This window comes from Helicoverpa zea, chromosome 14 (genome assembly GCF_022581195.2).
Source record: "Helicoverpa zea isolate HzStark_Cry1AcR chromosome 14, ilHelZeax1.1, whole genome shotgun sequence".
NCBI classification, from domain to species: domain Eukaryota; kingdom Metazoa; phylum Arthropoda; class Insecta; order Lepidoptera; family Noctuidae; genus Helicoverpa; species Helicoverpa zea.
Genome location: NC_061465.1, coordinates 8,764,798 through 8,789,963, shown reverse-complemented (window position 1 = coordinate 8,789,963; position 25,166 = coordinate 8,764,798). Strand labels below are relative to the sequence as shown.

Here is a 25,166-nt window from a genome sequence, read left to right as displayed (position 1 = left end):
TAGATTCGAATTTTAGAACTTGTTCTTCTACTTATGTAAGTACATAAATTCTAAAGTTTGCCAAAGAACGTCTATGTTGTAAGGAAAAATATTGTTTTTAAACCTACTTAATTAAGTTGTAGTCATTAATACATACCACTCGTATCAACTGAAAAAAGGGTTATACACCGACCTGAGTAAGTAGGTATATCCATTTAGGATATACTACTTTTTTGAACACCTAAGGTTTTGAATTCCTAACATCGCATAATTATTTTAAAGTTCATACAAATTATCTACTTGCCTATAGCTTCGGAAAACTAAGTCCTATAAACAATTACAAGTCTACCTACTTATCAGTCTTATTCAGATGGTTCAATTACCTTTTTTTTTAAATTACAACAAAAAAATGTTACTAGATTTACCTACTGTTACTGTTACAGCCTTTTTATCGTCCTACTGCTGGGTACAAGCCTCCTCTCACATGGAGAAGGATTGAGCGTTAATCATACAAGTAGTGGCGACTACTACTAGATTTTAATTAGGTACAAAATAAAATATTAAGCGGGGCCTTTTTAATTCGTTGTATAATACTTTCTTACCTAAGGTTTTTCTGTAAAACCATTCTTAAATTTAAATATGAAACCATAATGAGAATGGGATGGTGACACTTCTAGTCTTAAAATAGAAGTAAAAGAAAAGTTGCTTATTGAACACAGCTTTAGCAATATTATTTATCAAATAAGGAAGAATAATCCAATCAGAATCGATATCAGATTAAGTATAAAGGGGCCTAGTAGGTATCACTTATCCCATAACATCCATAACATGTAAGTATTAATCTAGAAGTCAGTTTTGTTTTCTTCGTGCATGCAAGGTTTAATCTCACATTCTAATGTTTTAGAAGTTTCTCTTTACTCCAATCAGATACTACCTAAATACTCACCACAGTCATTATCATCACGGCTTATTACCTACGTCCACTGCTGTGTCCAATCACTTCGTCGTCCTACGCATTAATAACAGTTTTTTTTTCTTTCTATTGATATAAGACTATCCAATAAGACCTGTATGTACTTTCTAAGTATATCTTAGACACCATTGGCTGTGTTTCAGATGTCACGTTAAACTGTAGGTCCCGGCTGTCATTGAACATCCTTGGCAGTCGTTACGGGTAATCAGAAGCCAGTAAGTCTGACACCAGTCTAACCAAGGGGTATCGGGTTGCCCGTGTAACTGGGATGAGGAGGTCAGATAGGCACTCGCTTCTTGTAAAGCACTGGTACTCAGCTGAATCCGGTTAGACTGGAAGCCGACCCCAACATGATTGGGAAACAGGCTCGGAGGATGATGATCCAATAAGACCTGTGTCTGCGAAAATCTTTGTGCACTATAAATGTCCTACGCATCATCATCATTATTCAATATAAGCCCGCAAAAAGCTTTCGGAAAACCTCAGTGTGATGATGAATGTAAGTCTTAGTAAACGCTTTCAGTTCCATTTGTTTCTTGCATTCCTATATTCATACTTTACCTTTTTCCTATAAGAACTGCATTGATACTCTTACTGGCCTGGAATGAACTCGTTCAGCTTATTTGTTTACCTATCTAAAAACTATTTTTTGATTTTTCGCCTTGTCATTGCAAATTGCATTTTGGAGTCATAGCTACATCATTTTGTTCTTAAGCATTTTTTCTCATAAGTTGCTAGTCTTTGAGAAACATTCATATAAATAAACCAATAGGTACTACTTGTTACCACAACATGTCACTTGTATTTTTTTTTAATATTGCTAGTCATGAGAGTCTAACCCAATCCTGCTGCATGTTAGTAGAAGAGAAATCATTGAAACTTAAGAAAAATGTGCACTCGTGAGACTTTTGGCAGACTATTCTAGAACTAGCCAGCTAAAGCATCAAAACTTTTTGGACTTCAGATCATTCTTTCTTCCGAATAGGGTAAAAGGTGCACGTGTAGAAAATCAAACGACAAAACTGATTAACAAATCGTGGATATTTATTGAAAATAAAAATAATAAAAATGAAAAATAATAAAAACAGTTCATCTTTCACGTAGTTACACAATAAAATTTGTTTTAGTTTTTTTTTCTCTATTTTGTCTCCATTCGTCGTCCCGTCCTTTTCAAAAAAATGTGTTATTAATAGAAAATGGGAAATGGTTTTTTTCTCATTTTACAATCTAACATTATCTATTTTTACCAACCATACAACGAAATTAAAAAGTAATAACATTTATATCTTGGTTCGACTGTACAATTTTAATATATTCGGGTGGGTTCCGTGAATCATTTAAATGATTTCAAACATCCCAAGTATGATTCACAAAATATTTTTATTAAACAACCATTACAATTTTCGTAAATGATTGCCTAAAAAAATATTTTCAAAATACAAATTGGAAATGTGTACGAAATTAGGCGTTGTTCACACAGCGTTAGTAAACTATCACTAAAGAATACTGTCCTTTGTACTAACACCGTCTGAAGAAGGCCTAATAGTGAGGAGACAGTTATGGACGACAAAATGTTTCTATTATAATTTACTTACAATTATCTAATATAAATTCTATTATAATTTACATTAAGTACGTATACTGAAAGATTTCACGCTTGGACTAATTTAGGTACGAATGAAATTCACGAAGAAAATTATTTATATAAAAAAAACAAAACTGGAATATTGTGTTCAGTCTTAATAAAATAACTAGCTTCCACAAGAAATAATAGCACATGAACGAATATCGATCTCACAGTGATAATTTAAATTTAATAATTTAATCGCTAATTAAACATACAAGTACCTCGATACGAATAACGCCTACCATTAATCGATTCCAATTTCGCTTTCTACAATGCTTAAATAAATTATCGATTACAGGAAACTCACCGTTTTTCTCATTCGAATTTTGTTATAATCCTTGAAATATCGTCTATAAATATGAACATCAATAGGTAGGTACTCGATTTACACAAATAAACTTACATCAAATATGTACACAAGTTTGTTTATCTAGGATAGGAAACATTTCGCTTATTATTGTACACGATATACTAAAATTACGAAACAACTTACTCGTCAAACACATACTACATCAAACTATGAAGATCCTAGAAAATACTGGAAAGAATTCTAATTTAATTGACACTATACATCTTATAAACTAAATAGTAAGTATATTTAAATCAACATAGCTAACTTTGGCATTGGTTTCCACATTTTTTCTATGAATAAAAAAACATGTCAAAACAAGATCGAAAGTACGTAACATAAAACTGCAGACATACTTACAGCCTCCGAACGAACAAAATGAAAAAATAACATTAACAATGCAACTGGTATCAACATTGTTCAGTACGAAGAAGATATGTCACTTACGATTACAGTAACTAAATTAATGCCCTTCGGTGCAAACTTTTGGGCTCATATTGCGTGCGTATAAACAACAATTTTGTCAATATTCAATCCTTAAGACTAGAAATTGAACATAACTCGGCCTGAGTCCGGTCTACGCGAACGTTCGTATCTTGCGTACTTCCTGGAGTAACGCGACGGAACACGTGACCGGAGCAGATCTTAGAAGATCTGGCTGGGCGGCGCGGGCGGCGGCAGGCGGAGCCCACCCCACGGGTAGAGTCACGACGCCTCATCACGGCACGCGTTAGAGTCATCGGATAGAGCTAAAGGAGCACCATTACTTTGATTCACAACACACTTTCGCATATGCTTTTCGAGCGTCGACGGCACGGAGAAGGGCATTTCGCAGAACCGGCAGCGGTAAACGTCCTTGCCCAGTCGTCCGTGAGTCTTCATGTGCCTTGTCAGCTTGGAGCTCTGGGCGCACGCGTATGAGCACAGTTCACATTTGTACGGTTTCTCCCCGGTATGCGACCGCCGGTGGACCGTTAAGTTTGAGCAGTTCTTGAAGACCTTCCCGCAGAATTCGCAGGTGTCATTCCGTCGTCCCTCTTTCGATTTTAGTAAAGGGTTCTGTAGCAAGCCATTGCCGCTATTTTTGAGGCCGTCAAATATATTCTCTGGCGGCCGTTGAGCATGTAAGGTGGGTAACCACCATCCCTCCCCTCGGTCCATGTCGAGCTTTATACGTTTTGACGCTTCAAATGGATTCTCAAAAGGGTTGAATAGAGGATGGGGTTGAGGTGGCATTTTAGCGAACTCCTCTTTTAAACGTAATGCGGCAGTTGGTGGCATGCCGTTTGGTTTGTCACTAGGAGGGCCATTGTTATTGTCTCTATCTTTAGCTAATTGCCACTTGAGAGAATTCCCTGACTCTTGCAAAGCTTGTTTGAAAGCTTCACTGTATTGAGCAATGTTAGATAAACCGAATTTGTCCATTAATTCGCCGACAACTGAGGCGCTTGGCGGGTTGTTTTGCATAACAGGCGTTTGTTTTCTCGTAGGTGCAGAAGGAGCACTACTATTGGAGACAGTTAAGTCTTCTGCCTCCTCTACATCATCACCATCTTCGTTTTCTTCCTCTTCCTCCCCGTCCAACTCCTCATCCTCCAATTCATCATCTGAATCGTCTTCACCAGTATCACCACCAGACTCGCCATCTTCTGTATTTGCATCAGGCGCTCTATGTACTTTCATGTGTCGTTTTAGTTTCGAGGCTTTCTCAAACGCTTCGTCACATTCTGTACATTTAAAAGGTTTCTCACCTGTGTGTGAGCGACGATGGACGATTAAGTTATTTTCAAATCGGAATTTCTTTCCACAGAATTCACAGGAATGGATTGCTTCGTCGTTGTTACGCTTTGCAGGTGGTGTTGATGTCGGGCGCTCCGTTGGCGGGGCATCTGCCGTCAGCGTTTCAATTCGACGTTCGGGTGAAGTCGAACTGTGCGGCCTCGTTGCTTCGCGAGGCGCGTCCACCGTCCCAGGTCCGGCGCCCACCGGAGGAGTCTGTCCGACTCTGGAGGGCGACGGGGAAGCGAACGGAGGCGAATGCTTCCTGGGGCTAGGAGAGCTGGAATTGCCTGTGGCCGCCCCTGGACTGGTCGTACCGGCCAGTTGCCGCAAGCGCTGCGAGTAAAAATCCAGCTGGGGTTCTAGTGAAAGGGGTTGAGATACTGGTGGGGCCCTGTCCCGGCCCGATACCGACGTAGGTACGACCGGTGGTCGGTCTGCCGGTGATGGAAATGCCTGGTGTGGAGGCAGGGAGTTTGCCGCCACAGCAGCAGCCGCGGCTGCTAGGTTGAGACCGTGGTGACGGAACTGCTCTGAGACGAGCTGTTCCATTCTAAAACGATGATCGTGATGGTTCGGCCGCGCGAACAAAGGCGTCGGAGGGACCGAAGGATGAGCCAGCGGTGGTAGGCTACCAGGCAATGGCATCCTTAGTAAACCACTGACTCCGAACGGCGAGTGCATGTCAGGAGGTGGCAGTAACGGGTGGTGGCGCAAGCTAGGCGGTGGGAGAGGCGCGCCAGTGGAGGAGCAGCCCGAGCTCGACGAAGAAGTACTTGACGTCGAGTGGTTCTGCTTGTTAGGTTGTGGCTGAGGCATAGCTTCAACGTAGATCTTAACACCATGCACGTGTTGCACATGTTGGAGGAGCCTCCACGCGGAGTGAACGCGCGCTTTGCAGGTTGAGCACACATAGTTGCTGGGTTCTGTGGGCAAAGAAAAAATAGGTTAAAAACACGTACTTTCAAATTGATCGACGGAGATGGAAACGCTTTTCGATGGAAGATTTAGAGCAATATTAACACGGGCAAAGTGTCTAGTAATAGCTCTCACATATCGTAGTGTTGGGCCTAGGGTGCGTGCGTGGCGTGCATGTTAAGCAGCCAGAGGTCCAAGGGTTCGCGGCGCAGCGGTGAGTGATCGCCGCTCCGTGTCTCGCGTGATTCATGCACCTCTAAAATCTTATGAAATATACGCGGGTTGGGATCACGTACGCACGCGCGGGTTAAGACGGTTGATATTGAAATCTATGTATGTAACACTGGCCTGCTAAGGGAAAAATGAATAGAGGCTTTTTTATTAAACGGTAGCTTAGTTACCGTTATTTGAGTGCCTATATACGAACGAGGCTATTGCGTAACGTATTATGAATTTTCTGCCTTCTTTCTTTTTTAATTTCTTTCTTAATTCTTTTTGTGTACACAAGTAAGTTCATTGGTTCCGCTTCATAGTTTAGGCGTTGCGGTCAAGGCGCGTCCACTCCGCCTCGCTGTGACAGTAATTTGATTGCTCATTGTTAACCCGAGACACATTTTATTGTGGAGACAATCACGTCTCAGCGATCTCATAGTGATGTGCGCCGCTTTCAATGTCGATAAAAATATTGTAGCATAATTTAAATGCCGCTAAACATAACTGCGGTGTAATACATAGTAATAACATTATAACTTGTAATGTACCTACACCTATAATTTATGTATCACACAATGTAGACATAACACTTTTTTATTTTCTATCACATTTATTCATAATTTGTTACTTCAAAATGTTGTTTTAATATTTTCAGTATCTCATAAAAATCTATTTTTTCACTGTACTCGATACTTAACCGATATAAAAATCGATTAATTTAATCGATAGCAAGTCACATCACTAGCCCGGTGGGCGCGGCAGATAAGCGATCTTCACTGTTAAGACGATTATTGAAATGTAACGGTCAGATTGTGACCGACCGGAAAGATGACACCTACATCATGTTCACTTTTTGGTTCAGTAATTATAAACTTACTATTTTAGTTAAATTGTAAATCAGAAAAATTGTTGATTCATTTGTCATTGAATCAAGCATCGATTTCTTAACGAATTCAGGTTATATTTGGTATACAAGTGACTTTAAACACGGATAAAAGATCTCCTCTAGGAATTAAGACTATAGTAATTGCCTAATAAATAATAAATAATTGAATCTAATTGATAATGTATACAGTTAATTTTAATGACGTAAATTCTCTGATGGTATTTCGTATAAATTGCAATAATTAACAATTACGAATGTCATTTAAAAAATCACAATTATTGATTGCATATTTTCAGCTCGGCAAAGATTTAATAAAATATTTACAATGGATGATGGAAATGGAAGTATGCGTATTTATAATGAATGGTGTGTAGTACCACCCTTGTGTGTCAAAGTTTTATTTTAATTTCTAACATACTTATACCTATTTATACAGTTCTATATTTTAAGTAACTGCTAATTTGTGAGTTATTAAATAAAGCGTGTTTGTATCAGCCTGTATAGAGATTTATCGCGATATCAATATAGTGACCTTTTTGTACGGAGCTACCGAGCATTGTTCATTGTGCTGATGTTTTGGTCATCATACGGTACTCACTAGATCGACACGTCATATTCATATAAATAACTATGTATGTACCTCTAATGTCGTCAAATAATAACCTTACGTTTACTAGTTTGTAGGCTTAGTTTCATGAGCGAATACCTTACTTTAGAGTAGTTATTTAAATGGGTAAAATACTGAAGTTATAAATAACCAATCCATTAGGAATAAGCAAAAAGGTTTTGATACGATCGTTGAGAAAAAATACTAACTTAGCTTTCAGTAAAACTAAAAAAAAACATTTCAACGATCAGCCTGTCAACATTTTAAAGCCATTTTAAAACAAGCTTCTTAATTCAACTATACACCTATTACTTAATTAAACTCAATCAGTGTTTCTTCTATAACCCTAAATTATATTTTCAGACCATACAAATATACTGCACACATCATAAGTAGGGTGAACATAACATAAACATCAGTAGCCAATAGTCCCACTAGATTGATACCGATACAAAATAGTGCCACTCGATTGATACCGGTACAAAACAGTCCGGTGTGATTGATACCGGATTACAGCGATTAGAGAACGTTTGTAATTCTCAATCGTTGATAACCATCTGAAGTTATGTGTGGTTGATAATTAGGTAAGTGTGGGTAGGTGTGCGGGTGGGCGGTTTAACGGTGTATTTTGCAGTACTAATATTTACAAAAAATAGTTAAGTGCAGCTTATACAAAAAGGTTTTTTTGCCAGCAGTTAAAAGTTATATCTTCGAAGCAGACTTTAACGGTAGAACCGTCTTTAGTGCAAGCTATGACTGTTAACCATCATCGTTTTTTCTTTAATTCTTATGAGTAAATTATTCTGTCATTCAAATAATAAAATCTACTACGGAAAATACCAGAGACAATATAAAAAAATCCACAATTAAATCCAAAAAATAGTTTCCAAAACCACCAATTACCAACTAACCCCGAACTATCGCAACAAGAAATATCAATACGACTGAATCGTCCGGAAACGCACAGGTTATCCGGGTACGAGAAAAAATGTGTAACGAGCGTTTCGATTTCAAAAGGCAATCGCTGATTACCGGGTATTGTGTGGGTTGGGAGTCACCGGGAGTGAAATTTTTAAACACGGGGAGGTTGGGGCGAAGTGGGAAGAATGACCCCTACCCGGGTGGGGAGGCGTTTAGCGGGGAAAGCGTATCCGCTTGTCGCGGCCGCGGACCAACGTAATTTATGGACGTATGCAGTTTTTTTTGTTTTTGTAATTTTATTTGTTTTATTGGTGGGTAAATTAATGGTGATTTTGTATTGGCTTGTTTGGGTGGAATTTTGATGATTTGGGGTGAAGGTGAGTGGTGTTGGATTATAATTCTAAAGTCGTTATTGCAATCATAATACCTACAGGCTTTGGGTCAGTTGAATTCCGAAGTTTTGTTTTTGAAATTGAAAATAAATTGCTTCCAATCAATTTTTTTATAATCCACGACTATCGTGAAGTGATGAAAAGTTTAATTTTCTTAAACCGTTGCAGAAAGTAGTTAACGTTACAACAATCCAAAACCAGGAAATAAAACTATCACGAAACAAAATAAAAAATTTCAAAACATTTCGCCGCAAAAATAAAACTTAAAACTGAAATCGCGAAATTCTAACGGCCCATATAGAACATTCCTCGACCGGAAGCCGCCAGCGCTGCTTCCGGCGACGACAACAGTTGTTCGCACCCCAGCGCCTCTCGCGGACACCACTAGAACTACAGACGAGCCGAGTTTGTACTACAGCATTGTTTATTTACTTAGCTACGTCTACAGATTAGATATACGTACGTATAAGTTGACTTGTTTTGACGGCAAATGAACATATTGTTGCTATGGCAAATGAGTTTTATCGTTTGTCTACAATATTTTTGATGAAACTTGTATTATAGGACCATTACAAGTCACCACAGAAAACAAAGAAAAGACACCGAATCAAATTGAGACTCTTCTGTTTTCAAAAATAATTAAAAACAAAAGACAACCCGACATTTAAATCAATTCCAAACCCAAACAATTAACGATAATTTCCGAAGCACGCCGAAATTCAAAAATGCGTTCTATATTTGAATCTATGCGAAATCTGAAATAAGGACGGCGCTCCGTAGAGAGTCGCCATCGACTTGTTATGCGGCGGATGTCCGTCGCGCCGCTGCGCTGAATGACCGCCTTCCCCTTCCGCCCGCTCACCGCTAACCCCCTTGGGGCTAGTGCATACTGTCCGCGGGAAGCGGGTTGGGGTAAGACGTTACGAATTACCGAGATATAATTTTGGAAAACAGAAAATCTAAGAGGAAGAAGTACCCAATTAATTATAAGTTGTTCTTTGGGAAATAAATCGTAATTAATTCAGACGTGATTATTCATCAAAATTCTTAAAATCCAATAGATTAATAACATTTGTGCTATCTTTCTAGAATATCCTCATAGCAGGACCAACAAAATTACGATGTCATTTGGCAATATCAAGTGACATTACTTAAAGGTTTTTTGGGTCACCGCTTCCCGCTTACAAAGAGAACCCAACTTTACACTAGTGCGAAGTTATAACCCCGAATGGTGCAAATTGTGACCCATAACTGGAAGACATGTTGTTGTTTGCGAAGAAAAATAAAATTTTCCAAATACAAGTTTCTTGGCCAAAACTGGTTGGGCGCCAAGCAGCGTGACTGGTATCCAGAATATACTGTTTCGATTTAACGTTTGGTACCTATGTGTCAGTATTTTATTTGGGATGCTTTTTTATATGCAATGGCATATTTAGAAGACGCACTGTGTAGTGTATCTTTAGTGAAAGGAATTGCGAAGATAGAACTTCATTTTATTTTCAGGAGTATTTTATTTTCTTGAATTCTGTCTTCCACACCTATGGTAGCAATTGAAATCTAAAACACATTTGCGTATTTAAATTAACGCGTAAAGGAGCTAAGGCGTGTTTAGTGGTATTTTCCATTTGCCTTGAGGTAATTCTAGTAATTTCTCAAACGCAAAACTATCACCATAGCAACAACTTATCAAAATTAGCCTGCAAACCATCATAATTACATTGAAATTAAATGAAAATTTCCATTCAATATTAACTGCAGGTCGTTAACAAGACGTAACTTCACCCAATGCCGTCTGGGTCATAAGGACGCAAGTGAAATAAATAATTTGTGACTTATTGTACAAATATGTACACGAATTGACCGATTCGACCGACAGTAAGTACACAAGTGTTTTGCGAAACAAAAGGTAAGTAAGCGTAGTAAGAAATGACCCCGACCTGCCTTGTATGACTATTAATATTAATATTCTACCTAAGTGATGAAGTAAGAAAAACTCGAAACGTAGGTACTTTTTGGTTTTGTGAATAGATTTTTTTCTGTTTGTTGACTTTGGTTTTGGTTTTTTGTATCAATGTTGTATGTGTTGTATGATGATAAGATTTTAATGATTCTTATTTGGTGTATATTTTTTATTTAGGGCTCTAACATTACTGTTTTTCAGGTGGCTTCAATGTTTCGTTTAAGGCAAAACACGCGTGGTTGCACTTGAAAAAAATTGTTGTGTGCCAGAGCCGTCAATAAAAAATAAACACTAAATAATGGTTAAATACAACTTTAATATTAGTAACAATACATTGACCATAAAATAAAAACTCAATAAAAGTAGTCAAGAAATATCTAGTTTTATTTACCGGTTTGCTTACAATAAAATGCTAATTAGTTAAACAAGCAATAAAACCGTCAACGCTACGTCTAAGGCCGCTCCCAATCGCGGTAAAACCGTGAAAAAAGTGATTTTTGTAAACTATCGCATTACTACACAAATTGTTACGCCCTCGCAGTTACACCCTTATGTAAGCAGAGATACAGTTTTTAGAGGGAGGAATTTGATTGGTCAAAAATATTGAATATTTCTTTTTTGTGAAGCAGACAAGCATTTTAATAATGTTTAATACACTAGTAAGTAGTATATCATGCACTAATAAAACGGTCAATTGCACAGCTGGGTATTTATTTATATTTACCTCCATTGTATGTATATTTATTATTACATCTATAGGTAAAGTATGATAAAGTTTTTCTCTTGACCTGATAAAGCAAGCTATGAAAATTATAATACCTAAACTTCACAATTTCCCTTAAACCATTGTCAGTTTACAATACCTAAACTAAAACAAACACTAACATACCCCAAGCGTCTCGAGACATGTTAACACATCACGTCTCGAACTCAAAATCAAGACACAAATGTTCACAAAATTTCGTCGACGACACGATGTGTGGGGCTATTTTAAACTCATAATAAGTTACCAACACATGTGTGACGACCATTACCACATATTACAAAAAATGTTGGAAAAACAATAAAATTGTTGGAGGGGAGGTCGCTTTAAAATTGATTCAGACCACCGATGCGTTTAAGTGTTACTTGTTTATTTGCTGGATATTGCGTTTTGTGGGGTGTTAAATGTCCTTGTTAAATTGACCAGTTGAAACTTATCTCTTAATATCAAAATTACTACCAAATTCAGTTCTTACTCGTCCTGAATAGTTGGGTTATCCGAGCTTTATAACCTGACAGCCCTCACTAAAATAGGACATACCTTACCTCATTAGGGAATAGCATCTAACCCAACATCTGCACAGCTACGATCAATCGAAACGCAAATTTTAATTAACGAATTCCGCAAACGGTCACAGCGGTCCCCACGTGGACGCGACCACAAAGCAAATATGACAGCTATTCAATTGCATACTGCACCACACAATGCACCACAATCCTTTAAAATTCCTAACTCACACATCGCATAACTACACCTCTATCCACCAAAAATCTGCCAAATCCAACGGCTGAAAGTCGAGAGGCAATCTATCATAAAATAAATCTATGATATATTTACACACACTGAATGCATTATCACCATTCCTAAATCAGCTATCAACGGACTCTTTTCACTAAAAGGGTGAGGTTTACTATAGAAAAGGTTGACCCCTCATAAAGACTTATCACCTCATATACAAAATAAGGTTCTACTAATCCGGAAGCTCTCGGACGAAATGAGAATTTATGCATTCAGCATAGGGATCAAATTTCAATGGACAGGAGCCAGCAGATGGGATCTCGTCAAAGTTAGCGGTAGTTTTTTCACAACAATCTCCTCTCGGACTTAACTTACGTTATCTCGCCTACGAACGTCCCAAGGAATAGAAACCCGCACGTACATAATAAGGACGATATTTCTAAAGAAATTTAAATTCACCCGCAAAGGTCCCCGAGATAGGATTAAAGATTGGGCGCCGAGATGGCCCTTTTGTGGCCGACCCTTAAGAAAACATGTCTTGATATGGAAATATCTTGGACGGGAGTTAATCGAGGAATCATTTGCGGGGGCGATCATTTATCAGAAGTACGGTCTATGAATGCGTAATTAGTTCACAGATACAACAGCCCCGCTGTCCGCTTCAAACTCATTGTTGACGTTTATTTCGCGCGGGTGGGCAAGTAAAAAGCGCTCAGTTGTTTGGGCCGCAGCAGCTGACCGTTTGAGGTGCGCCAGACCGTGCATGTCGGGTTAAAACGATAATTTTTATCTGGGGTCCTGCAGAAATCGATACGGCTATCATTGTCCATGCTCTATTCAAAGGGTCATCGAATACAATCCAAAAAAGAGAACTAAAAAGAAGTATTTCAACAAATGAATAGAATCGGTTAATCCGTTGGTAAATTCCTAACAAAACAGTTAACGATGTATACGGAGCAGATATCCGCTCTGACAATCCTTCATTAATTTGTAAACCAAACAAAGAAAACCAAACACTGGACTCTATCCGCACTTGAAACAATATTTGTTTTGATACAAACAACTGACGGCCATTGGTTCACTGCCTTTTTGTGATGGTAATGACTCTGGCACATTGTGGACACAAATTCTTACATCTACCAAGTCTTTGTTGGCTTTGTCACCTGAACGAAGTAAAACATGTTACATGTATTGCGCAAGATCCTCAGATGGGTATGTAAAACTGAAATACGAGCAAACTGAAAGGACACGAGACAAACTTCCCCTCACATTTCACAAAGTCGCAGACGTCATGTCTAAAATTAAAACCCACTTATTCCAAACCCGCCACTTAGCCACCTTCCCGTTTATACAAAAACTATAAATATCCACAAGCATTGTGTCACGCTTAAAGGAGTTCCATAGGTCACGGTGAACGCATGAACGTGTACCACGTGTCAGGAACACGCCAAACATTTTTTATCTTTGAAAAAATTATAAAAGAACGTTTCTAACAATGGGACCTCGGTAGCATCTTTGACAATTATAATATCGTGGCCATCGGTACACAGTGAGTCATTAACGCCCGTGAGATAAAATTCAAATTTCAACTGTAACGACTATGACAAAAGGCTCAAAATTCATAAACATTTCGTACAATATGAGCTCTTTAGGCATTAACGCGACCACGGTTAATGTAAGGGTCATCACAAAAGGCAGATGACAACAATACGCGTGCGTCAATCGTGTGCTCATGCAAATAATTTTTTTCTCCGAAATCATCCCCTATATCTGTTCGTACTGCGATGGGGTTAATTAATATGTACGGAATAATACAATTAAAATTAAGATCCCTTTTTTAAGTTGGCACGAGGTCGCGACTTACTGTCACCATTAGAATTATGTCCTTGTTTTGACAATAAGCTTCCGTTATGAATGCGGTTTTAAAAGTCGAGTGGATTTATGGTCTTGGCTCTATTGTTTCTTGTTATCAATTTAATATATTGCTTTATTTCATTGTGATGCCCCAGTGGTATATTGAAACTGGTTGGCCTGACAGCTCAGTAGAAAGGGTTAATATGAACGTTTAGGATAAACTCAATAATCCGAAACAACCGGTGCTGAAGCCAACCTGCAATTGACACTTCGATAGCGCAACCCCGGCATTACAGCGACTCAATAACGTCACATTTAGTGTCCAGATATAACAGTTACGTTTCCTATCTTTTGATTATCGCACCAAATTGTATATCAAACAATCGGATGATTTTTTTATCAGCATGTTTAAAAAACAATACAAATAGGCTTGGTCTTTAGTTATCAGATGTGTGGTGGACGGTTGCTATATAAAGATTCGGTATGCTCAAAAGTGTGATTATATAAAAAGATTTGGTTTCATATTTTTATCTTTTTCCTTAAACCCATCAAACAAAAAAACCGTTTTTGGAGATAAAAGAGGAATGTTAGTGTTAAAATTGATGCAATTATAACAAAATTGTTAATATTTTTTCTTCGTCCTTTGTAAGTTGCTATTTCATAAAGCAGTTGACAGAATGCGGGTCGAATAATTTTGAACGGTGCACAATTTTCGGGTTTAAGGAAGGCTTTGTTGTGCAACGGGTTTAATACAAAAGTGTCAAATGACAGCACATCTGGTCTCACAAAGGGTTAGTCTCGGATAGATTATTTCTCGAACCACCCCCGCAAGATTGCTCGCTTATACAGATGTTCAAGCTACCTCAGTTTTTATTTATTTTTCTTTTTATTGGAACGGGTTTAAGGATTAGTTGGCTTATCTTTGAGTTTATAGGAAAATCCATTATTAAATGGCTAACTCTTATATCAATATCTACGGTTTATAAAAGTTTTTGATACTTTACAAGCTCTGCAATTTTTTCATTCGTCACACTTTACTAAGACTGAACATGCAACATACGTGACATTTATAACCAGTTTAAATAACAAGCCAACAATACTGAGAAAAATAAAAACAACAATTCGAAACATCCTGTTACCAGACAGGATTAAGTCCCAATCCAAAATGTATGGACTGGCGATGACGAAGCAAAACCTACATAATTGTCCAACATTGTCATTGTGCAACATCTTGCGTGACAAAGTCCCATAGTAAAGATAAAACTGTCTCCGAAAAATCCTTTGAAGTTAAGCAAGAATCATTAATATAATAAACGCTGGACCGTCATGCCGATGACGTGAGGCTCCAGTATAAAAATGGCATTCTCTCGCACGTGTCCTATCCGTCTTTTGGCTGGTTAAGGAATTTTTTGGTCGGTTGAATCACAGACAAAACTGTCCCGTTCCAAAAGTGACGTGTCACTGTATTTTAGAATTGTAGGTGTTATAGAGACGACGATACTATCAAAGATTTGAAACTAGCTATTGCTTTCGACGTAACTTCGATGAAAAAACTCCAGACAATATTAACCATTCATAATATTAAACTAAATGAGAAATAAAAGAATGTTTTTGCCGTCACAGTCATCAAATGGGTGTCGCTAATGATGTCTAATTGCATGAAGACAGTCGTAAATAAAATAAAGAAGTTTATCTCTGGAATTGTAATTAATGCTCTCGGAGTTGTTTGTTTAAGAATGAAACGCGAATATTTAATTAATGAATTAAATGCACAGACCCTTGGACCTGACGATACTTTTCAAGACAATCAGAAGTAACCTACAAATGTCTAGAACAAGGTTAAAGAAAACTTACCACTATGCATAGTATTGGATTCGGCATCAGCAACTTCGGTTCTCGATTTCTTTTGGTCCTCAGGTGACCCTGAGGTATCCATATGTTCTTGTTTGATCTTGGGTTTAATGTCCTCATCGGGAGAACTTGATGGCATCGGTGACGTAGACGCTCGCCTTTTAGGCGTTGATGCTTCCGCGTCACCTAAAGATAGGAAATCAGTTTTAGAATCTAAAATTCTTCAGCAGTAAAATAATACTAAGATGGAGTGTCTTGTAATGTTACAGCCATTGTATCGTCCCACTGCTGGGCACAGGCCTCCTCTCACACGGAGAAGGATTGAGCATTAATCTCGTGTCTTGTAATATTAAAATTAAAAGGTCTAATATTGCCTAACTGAGGGGAACCTACTTTGGAAAAAAGCTGTATATGAGTCGATTATGATGATGAAACACTTACCATCTAATAGCCTCTTAGGTGTGCTTGAAGCGCCTCCATCTTCCAATAGATCAGGAGGGGCTATGGAGGGGCTGGCAAGGGGAGGGGTATGCACTCTGCTGCTGGGAGGCCTCCTGGCTGTGAGGAGTGACGGCCTTCGCGCACTGGTGCTACCACTCGAAACCTGGCCTGGCCTTGAACCATCTTCATGGTCCGAATTGGGTCCTGTGGGTAGGAAATAAGAATAAATATTGTATAGAAAAAACTAAGGTTAATCTTTTAACGTGGACGTTTATGTAAATATTATATTTATGGGAATTTAACTGACATAATTATACACTACTGTATTGAAGTAGTAAATTGATAACGATCAACTTGTGGCTTATAAAATTGTCTCTCAATTACAAAGTTACTGCAAAACTTAACTATGGTTTGAATCGCTACGGCGTCTTAGAAAAAATTTTTTCTTTCAAGTCTGCAATACGAACGCAACAAACCTGCACTATAGCAATGATAAGACGTGAGATCCTTATCGCAGGAGGAGACTTTATGCTGGATGAAGCGCACGATGTCAGCCAGGGCGAAGGCCCGGCGACAGGCCCCGCAGGTCAGGGTGTCTGCGGGAACCCCGGGCACCGGGGATCCGCCACCTTCAGCCGCGCTGTCCGCATCCGCTGAAAAAGAGGTACATAGTTTGATATCTGTGATTTTTTGGCAGGTATAGCTAACACTATATTTGGCAAAAATTGGTTTGAATCAGGTTTGTTTGGTATTGGTAATATGATTAGACATTAAAAAGCATTGGTTTTTTGTGTTTTAGTAAAAAAAAAATGATTGAAAAGCCCCTATATTTAAAATTCCTGTAATAACTTTATATCAAGATATGACTAAAGCGCTAAGATACGAAAACGCGGATTTCCCTATTCATTGTGATATACAATTAAAGATAATTGTGGTCATAGGTCCAGTAAGTAATTGTTTACTACTAACATTGTAGACCTAATTGAGGTAAACCGAATAAACTGTGAAGTGTGTAAAGGTACTAGATGACTGACCTTCAATGAGCGCACGCGTGCTATTATAATTCCTTGATCATCATCTTTATGGGCAAAGGCCTCATACAAGGCAAGAAATAGATTGCTTTGGATAAACACTGATCATAAAATATCTTTCATAGCTCCCAAAGTATAAAACCACAAGCAACCGATGTTAAACGTGACACAGTTTTCAAAAGACAGGACACTCAATGCCAATTATAAACAAAAAAAAATGTTTCACAACATTCGTCCACAACATATGGGCAATGACACTTTCTTTCAATCTTTTAAGTGTAAAATAACACCTAATTACATGTTGTTACCTTCACGGTGTTGTGAGGTGTCAGTTGTAGGGTTGACCGCTTATCTGGGTACAAAAGGCCCGTAATAACCGTCTTAGTCTGCGGTCTGCATTTAAAGGGTTATGTTCTTTGTTAGGACAAGAAAGTTAATCGATTTTTTTGTAACAGATGTTGTAGTGTGAGATAGTAATTATGTGTTTTATAGTCCAAGGTAGTGTTTTATAGCTTGTTATAGATACTTGTATTATTTTTTTAGAAGGGACAGCAGGTAGTGGGCAAAGTAAAGAGGCGAATATTTCTAGGTAAATTACTCTTTAGCCAATCAGTACCTAATAAAAATATAATTGAGAAAAACTTTAATAAAAATTGAGTTGGAACATAATCTAAGAACGTTAGTCTATAAATATTTGAAGGCAGTCAGGGATTAAATGCTCCTGAGTATAGTTTACTTTTAGTTATAATTTAAAGTTTCTAGATCAATCTCGATAGAGCAATCGTTTCTTAGAAGTCTAGCTTGGCAAAGAGCCTTACAAATTGAAACCTTACTAAGATGTCAATCGTGTCAGCATAATAATATGAATAAAGTTCTATATAAAAATGTAAGTCGATAGTCTTTTCATTGCCAACTTACGTCTTAGTCAAGACTTATACCAATCAATTTATTCATTTATCAAAGAATACACTTTTCATTCGATTAAAATTGTAATTGCTTTGCTGTGGTAGATTCTGTTCTATTTTTCAAGTTAATCAGCTAAAAGTCCTAAGGTCCAAAGCACATGACTTTGACTTTGAGATCAGTGTTTTCAGAGGTCATCAACCTACATAACATTTTTCCTCAATACAAAGTGTAATAGTACACTTTGTACTATTAATTGTGATTATTATGAAATTGTCAATATCATGGTACTCGTGTAAGGTACCGGCTGCCTTATTTTACAAAGTTGCGTACATAATTACATCCTTACATATTAATCGACATTTACATAATAATGTAAATAGCTCAACACAAGACATGGTCGCGACGCCTCGGATTATAAAGGCGCTTTCGCACGAACAATTGGTCGGCACATCAAAGCGCGTTCGCGAGCTAATTTCACATAAGTACTGTGGAGACGCCCTTACATTCCCGTTCAAACTTTCTTGTTATTATTATTTTTTTCCTTCCATTTCTTTGTAAAGTAGGCAGCACTGTAATGTCTATAGGGGTTGTATTGCATTGTAACCCGAGTACTAAATTAATATAGTGAAAAAAACTACGTGATTCAACGTCTATTGTTTGTTCTGCCGTACCTAGTTTGTTTAGAGGGTATATTATGTAAATGCACGCGTTATTGATGTTAATTTTTTACAGATTTGTAAAGGTGATGGCTCGTGGCAAATGGGAACACTTCCTGAGGAAGTAGAGGTAGTTGTATCCTGCGCTTGTTCAAATAAAGTCACTGATGTTTTCATAGTTTGAAATGTAGTAATTTCATTCATAAAATTATTTGACGAAGAAAATTATTGTAAGCAAAATGCTTTACTGGAAATTGAGGCCTCTAATAGAGACTTTAACCTCATCTCCTAGAAATGGGTACCAATGCGAATATCGGATCTCACTACACTTATGCAACAAACAATCTTCGAACATAATAGGTACATTATTGCTTCACGATTCAAGTACTGACGCATATACCACAAAACCCTTTCTAAATCCAACGTGTAAATGTAAAAGCCTTACGAGTACATAATAGGAACGTTTACACAATCGAACCCTATCAATTTACGTGGAAAGATAACTGGACTGTGGGTTAACTCGGACAAACGCGAGGCCACTCCCACTGCCTCGCCACTGGACACTGGTCACTACACATGCGCTGTGTGGACAAAAACTTTACACCCACATAAATATTTGATTTTCACGTTAAGAGTGATTTATGGCTATCTATAGCGAGGGTAGCGTGCTCCGGTTTTGAATGCTTTAAATGGATCAATTTTGTGGTTATGTAGGGTTCTGCGAGAAACGTTTTGTGATTGATATGTTTTTCGAATTGTGATCTGAAAATAAGACTAAATATGATAATAGGATTAGGTCGTCATGCCATTTACAATTTGAAGTATCTATTGGATCGACAATTGGTTGAATGAAAAAAAGTTGAAACTAAAATTGAAATCAATTATTCTGATCCGAAAACCAATATAAGAGGCGCGTGCATTTTATATCTGTTTTATTGAAAAGTGCCGCCTAACCAAGGACAGTCGCCTCAGGTGACGGGAAGGGAGACACCCTCCGAAAGGACTGAGAGACCGAAAAGTTTAAATTAGCTCGTTACTACACACGGCGTAACATGCCAGTTATATCTCCGCATTTGTTTTTTCACAGAAAAGGTCACGCCGAACAACCAGCGCCAGAAGTAACTTCTGTGTTAGCAAAGTTTCTACTTGGCCGTTCGTTGCATTAATTATTAATTACATTTTGTCCCAACCGCCACGAATTGTATCACTGTGTTAATTTGCGAAACGGTCCTAACGGTTTTGACGGAGTACTGAAAAGTTGGAGTTTACTTTTAAAATATTTAAGATTGATGTTTATTGATTGCTGTGCATGTCATTGTGGCAAAAAATATGTCTAACTTTGACATAGCTCTGACCACTGTGTCCAATATTAATTGGCAGGGGATCGCAGACCCCAACTATTGTACATAGAAATTGTTCGTTTTTCACAACGATAAATCGAAAATAAAAATAATAAGAATGGATATCAAATGTTGCGGGGGTGTTTATTGTGTGATGTTATTATGATTTTGGTTTGTACGTTCCGTTTGGGTGTGGCGGTCGATGGCAAAATTGAATATTGTATAGGAGTATAAATGCTTTACTGGCCTTTAGATTAGGCTTGTAATAATATGTTAATGTTTAGGATAATGATGTATTAAACATACATTAGTGTCACTAGACTCAAAAATATCTAGAATAGTATTTGTAAATTCTAACAGCAGAATCCTGTCTGCATACCATACTTCACCGGCGGTAGCGTGAGCAAGCAAAGACTTTTCATTTTATTTTTAAAATCTGTTTTCTTTGCAAACTTATGAATGCCAAAGAATTTTGACATCGGCTTCTTTGACAGCTACTTTATTCAAAGCCTGGAGTTGTCGGAAATGGACATACGCCACAAAAGCCCATTGAAGCAGCCCTGTGTCGGCAAATTGAGATTTAAGGCTTGTTTTAATTTATCAGAAGCTTTTTGTGTTTGTTGATAGAACTGGCTGGACACTTGTGTGATTTGAAAATCTTTTTTTTTTTGTTTTAGTTGTTGGTACTGGTAATTTAAAACCACATGCAGCGCTTGCAGTAATCCATTGAATATTTTCTAAGCAGTTGATATCATTCAAATTACATTTTCTGCGCTGTAAGTTTTCTTGATTAAGAACTTTTTTTTCTTATATGAAAAATATCTTGAATAACATTACGAACGAGCAAAAAACACATAGTTCCATATTGGAAACACGCCCATATAGCCAGTTTAGCCTCGCCATTCACGTCAGAAGGCGGGTTGTGTCAACAGCGTGCTAATGACGTCACTTTTCTCAACATGGCCACTCCGCAACCCTTGCTTTTTTACCTATAATTACACTTAGCTGATGGAGGGGAGAATTTTACGTTATATACTTTAAATTGGTATATAGATTGTTTTAAGTATGTACTGTAAGTGCCATGTCGGTCAATCAATGTCTACTCTAGTACGACCATTTTTTCAAGCTCACAATCTCTTATTTTGAAGCTAATTTATCAACAAGCTTTAAATTTTCTTTAAGATTTTTTAAGCAAAGAAGGCACACTTACTTGTTATGTGACGGTTAATTGATAACAAACAGCCGTTAACAAAACCATCGTTATAACAACCAATAAACATAAAATACAATCAGAAGTGCCCAATATAAGACACCTAGCATCTATCAGATTAAAGGGCCTACCTATAAAATAGGATTACCTCTTAAGGGGACGGTTCTCGCCCACCGATAGCTAATCAAATTATCCGACGTAATTCCGAGCGACAAAAACGGCTGATTATCTTTATCTTGCTGTTTTTTTTTCTCTCGACCCAAGGGAGCTAAAAGGATCACTGTCCAATGCTGAATTTGTTATTTTTTTTAGTAAAGTACGTTGTTTTATTTGATTCTTATTTTCTTTAATTTGGCCAAAAAAAAAATACTTAATGAAAATTTTGTCCCCGATTTTAGCTAGTTTAAACAGTGTGCGAAAATTTCAAAACATTTTTAACAAAGTGACCGTTGAACGAATATTGAGAAAAATATGTCCATGAGTAAGATCCCGGAAAATGTTCCATCTTGATTTAAAAACTTTCAACGTGGTCATCAACAAAGGAGATGGCTTATCAATATTACCTTTTTACATAGCGCAGGTAAATAAAGTGTCCCCCGGGGGTGACAACACGAAAAAATAGCGGCTACGCTGGTGGCTGATCAAATTAAGGTCGGGTCAGTAATCGTGTTACAGATACCCAATACTTGGTGGAATATTCGGAATAACTGGAGAAAAACAGAGGCCTCCAGTGTATTCGCCTCTTCGTTAGAGGGATTTGAATTTTTTTTTCTCTTTTTTTCGCTTTAGGTGTGTAACATGATTCCGCGCCAAGGGAGTCGGATGGACAACCCTTAATAGAAAAATGTTGGTTATAAAAATCGAGAGTGAAAATTTATATTGTCAATTTTTCTGAACGGTGTCAATGTCGCTTTAACTTTCGAGATTAAAATTTTTCTTTATTTTTTTATCGGTCAGCCAAAATCAGACGTTATCCCAACGACATAAAAGCTAAATTCCGAGTACCTACAAAACTGAATATCGTGCCAAATAAACATAAATTAATAATTAACTGTAAGGCTGTATAATTTGTTGGTAATCAATGCAATAGTTTAACTGTCATCTTAAATTCCAGATGCTAACTTAATTAGATAACTAACAGTACGGTTTACTGATGCAATATATGATTCATCGTAAAATCTTTCATAATAATTCGTATCAAAATATACGGTGGTCGTATACTGAGTGCCAAGCATCCCTTGCGGAACAAGGGGAAGGAGTATGGTATGTTCTTCCTGAAGATATTTGTCACGGCACGAGTGTCAATAAAAACGCCACACCGGACTGTCTGGCACTACACTGAGATGGCATAGGGATGGGAACGTCTAATCGATATCAATAGAAACATTAAGTGGAGTAATTCTCTGAGGTCTGTCTAAGGAAAATATATAAATGAGATACTTTATATATTTTCCTTAAACAGACCTCTGTTGTACGAATAGCTGAACAGTAAAATTATGTAGCATTTAAAATACTTGTGCAATGTCCTGTTCATCATAAATAAAGCATATTATAATTATGTTATTTCACCAAAGAGAATGAAAACTACGAATCCAACAAATACTATTTCAACAACCACAATTTAATATGTTAAAAGCAACTTGATAAACTATCTATTTAAACATTTTCTTTAAAATACCTACTACCCAACTATACTCCACCTAATTACGAAACCAGCGAACCTTACTACATTTTCACAACTCCCAAGACGTTCGGCTTCGTTTATCGACATCAATAACTCGCAGCACTAGAACAATACCCGTTAAAGCGGACACTTAACCCCTAATCCTTGGCGTGGCAGTTTTATCTCGACGCCGGGCATTTATGGCAAAAATCTTAATTCCAGCCGCACTGCCGTTAACTGCCCGCCACTAATTATTGCTGCCGACTGTATTTATTACTGCAAGTACGTCTGTTTGTGGGACCTAAGCTTGTTTACTGGTAGGTGATAATATGGTACCGATATGGTTGATTGTTTCGCTGTTATATTGTGTAGGGAATGGATAATCTCAGACCTACATATTTTTACTTAAAAAAACTGAGGGCATTCAAATCTTAACTATAATTTGGACAAAGTTAAAGCTGTGGAAATTATAAGATTTGAGCCATACAAAGCAATAGTTTCATATAAAAAAAGGTATGCATACAAAAACTTAGAGCATACAAAAATTCGCGTCATACATGCACATCTATCTATGCACAATAAGAAATATAGTTTTTCCTCAAGCTATAAAAGTGGGGTCATAAAGCTTCGTCGGTCCGGTCGGGACTGGTGCCAGTATTGGCTACAACCCTTGCTCAGTTACAGCAGAAATGGACTTTTTAAACCATAATAAACTTATATGAGACCTAAAATTTTAAAGCGATGCTAAAATAAAAGTATGGGATGGTATTTACGTAATGAATCGGGACACTGGAGTTAATGACGACAGAATATAGCAAAAGTTAATAAGGTAAATGAAATTATTAAAAGTAAGACTATGTAAAGCAACACACAATCTACCGTAAACCAAAAAAACAGTCCAATAAGAACAGATATTCAAATTTTTTTTACAAGCATTGTATTCTAATTGAATCAGCTGTGTTAATATGCCGAACGAAAAGCCAGGCTCATACATCTCCATTAAAGCAACATATATTTGAAATAAAACAAAGAAAGATCTCGAACACATCCTAGCGTCGCCTATTACCCTCGCGGTCATTATTTTGACATACAACCTCTGCGGACGAGTATTTGCGGTCAATGCGGCAGACGAATGCAGTTTTATTTGAAATATACTTTTAAATATCGCTTTATGTTGATAAAGTGTGGTGTTTGCGGAAATGAGTGTTTGCTTTAAACTTTCACTAAGAATTTCAGAATAAAATTGACGATAGAGACTTAAGTTTCAACACAACATATGACTGGTCTAATTTCAAACTTGCAACATAAGATCGTGAGCAAAAAAATGCAAGAGACAACGCGTCAGATCCCACTTTACATATTATAATAGACCAGCCTTATCTCTATTTAGTAAGCAATCAATCTAATCTCAGCATAATACCCAAATTAAATCATATCAATTTATATAGCCCATATAACTCAGGGCCGATCTATACGCATGGAAATACTACTATAACGTTCAGTCCACTTACGCACTCATTTATATGTTAATGTGAATGGCATCCGATTCGTTCAGATTCATACACAGATATCTTTCGGGGACAGATATCATTTTCACTGCCTTATTACTTTCCAATTTGTCTTCAGTATTGGTTATTGCCCCGTTTATTGCTGCCCCCAACGTCTCTATTAACTCGAATTCGACAATCACATAAACAATACGATGGAAGTTGGAAAATTTTCAGATCAAGCGAAAATACCTTTTCGTCTTAAGTCGATGCCAGAGTCGAAAAATCTTGACTTACTCCGCGATGATAAATCCATATTTCTTCACCACAAATTCACTGTGAGTGTTCTTAAACTTAATGTAGTCCAAGCGTTCCAACATACAACCGAACAAGCACTAACATAAAACTGCACTAAGTTGAAGTCCGAAGTTCACTGACCACTGAGTTACCAAGACGTTCGAAGTCATAAAGCATGTGATCATCTTCGCAGATGAACACAGACTGACTGGCTACCTCTATAAAATTCGAGGCCCGAAATTTTAATGAAAAAAGATCCCCCAAAGTGCCAGGTAAAAAAATTCCCGTATCAAAACCGCCGTTTCCTAGTGACCCCGATCGGTCT

General features: G+C 37.5%; 1 protein-coding gene across 1 annotated transcript in view; it reads right to left on the bottom strand.

The window, feature by feature from the left end:
* Positions 1-1,975: 1,975 nt before the first annotated feature.
* Positions 1,976-25,166, bottom strand: part of LOC124636391 (B-cell lymphoma/leukemia 11B) — a 33,020-nt gene continuing 9,829 nt past the window's right edge. The window contains exons 2-5 of the mRNA XM_047172470.1: positions 16,728-16,904; positions 16,252-16,455; positions 15,814-15,996; positions 1,976-5,633 (exon numbers count right to left, since the gene is read on the bottom strand). Of these exons, the coding sequence (XP_047028426.1) occupies positions 3,634-5,633; positions 15,814-15,996; positions 16,252-16,455; positions 16,728-16,904 (2,564 nt within the window). The 3' untranslated portion in view covers positions 1,976-3,633. The remainder of the gene's footprint in view (positions 5,634-15,813; positions 15,997-16,251; positions 16,456-16,727; positions 16,905-25,166) is intronic.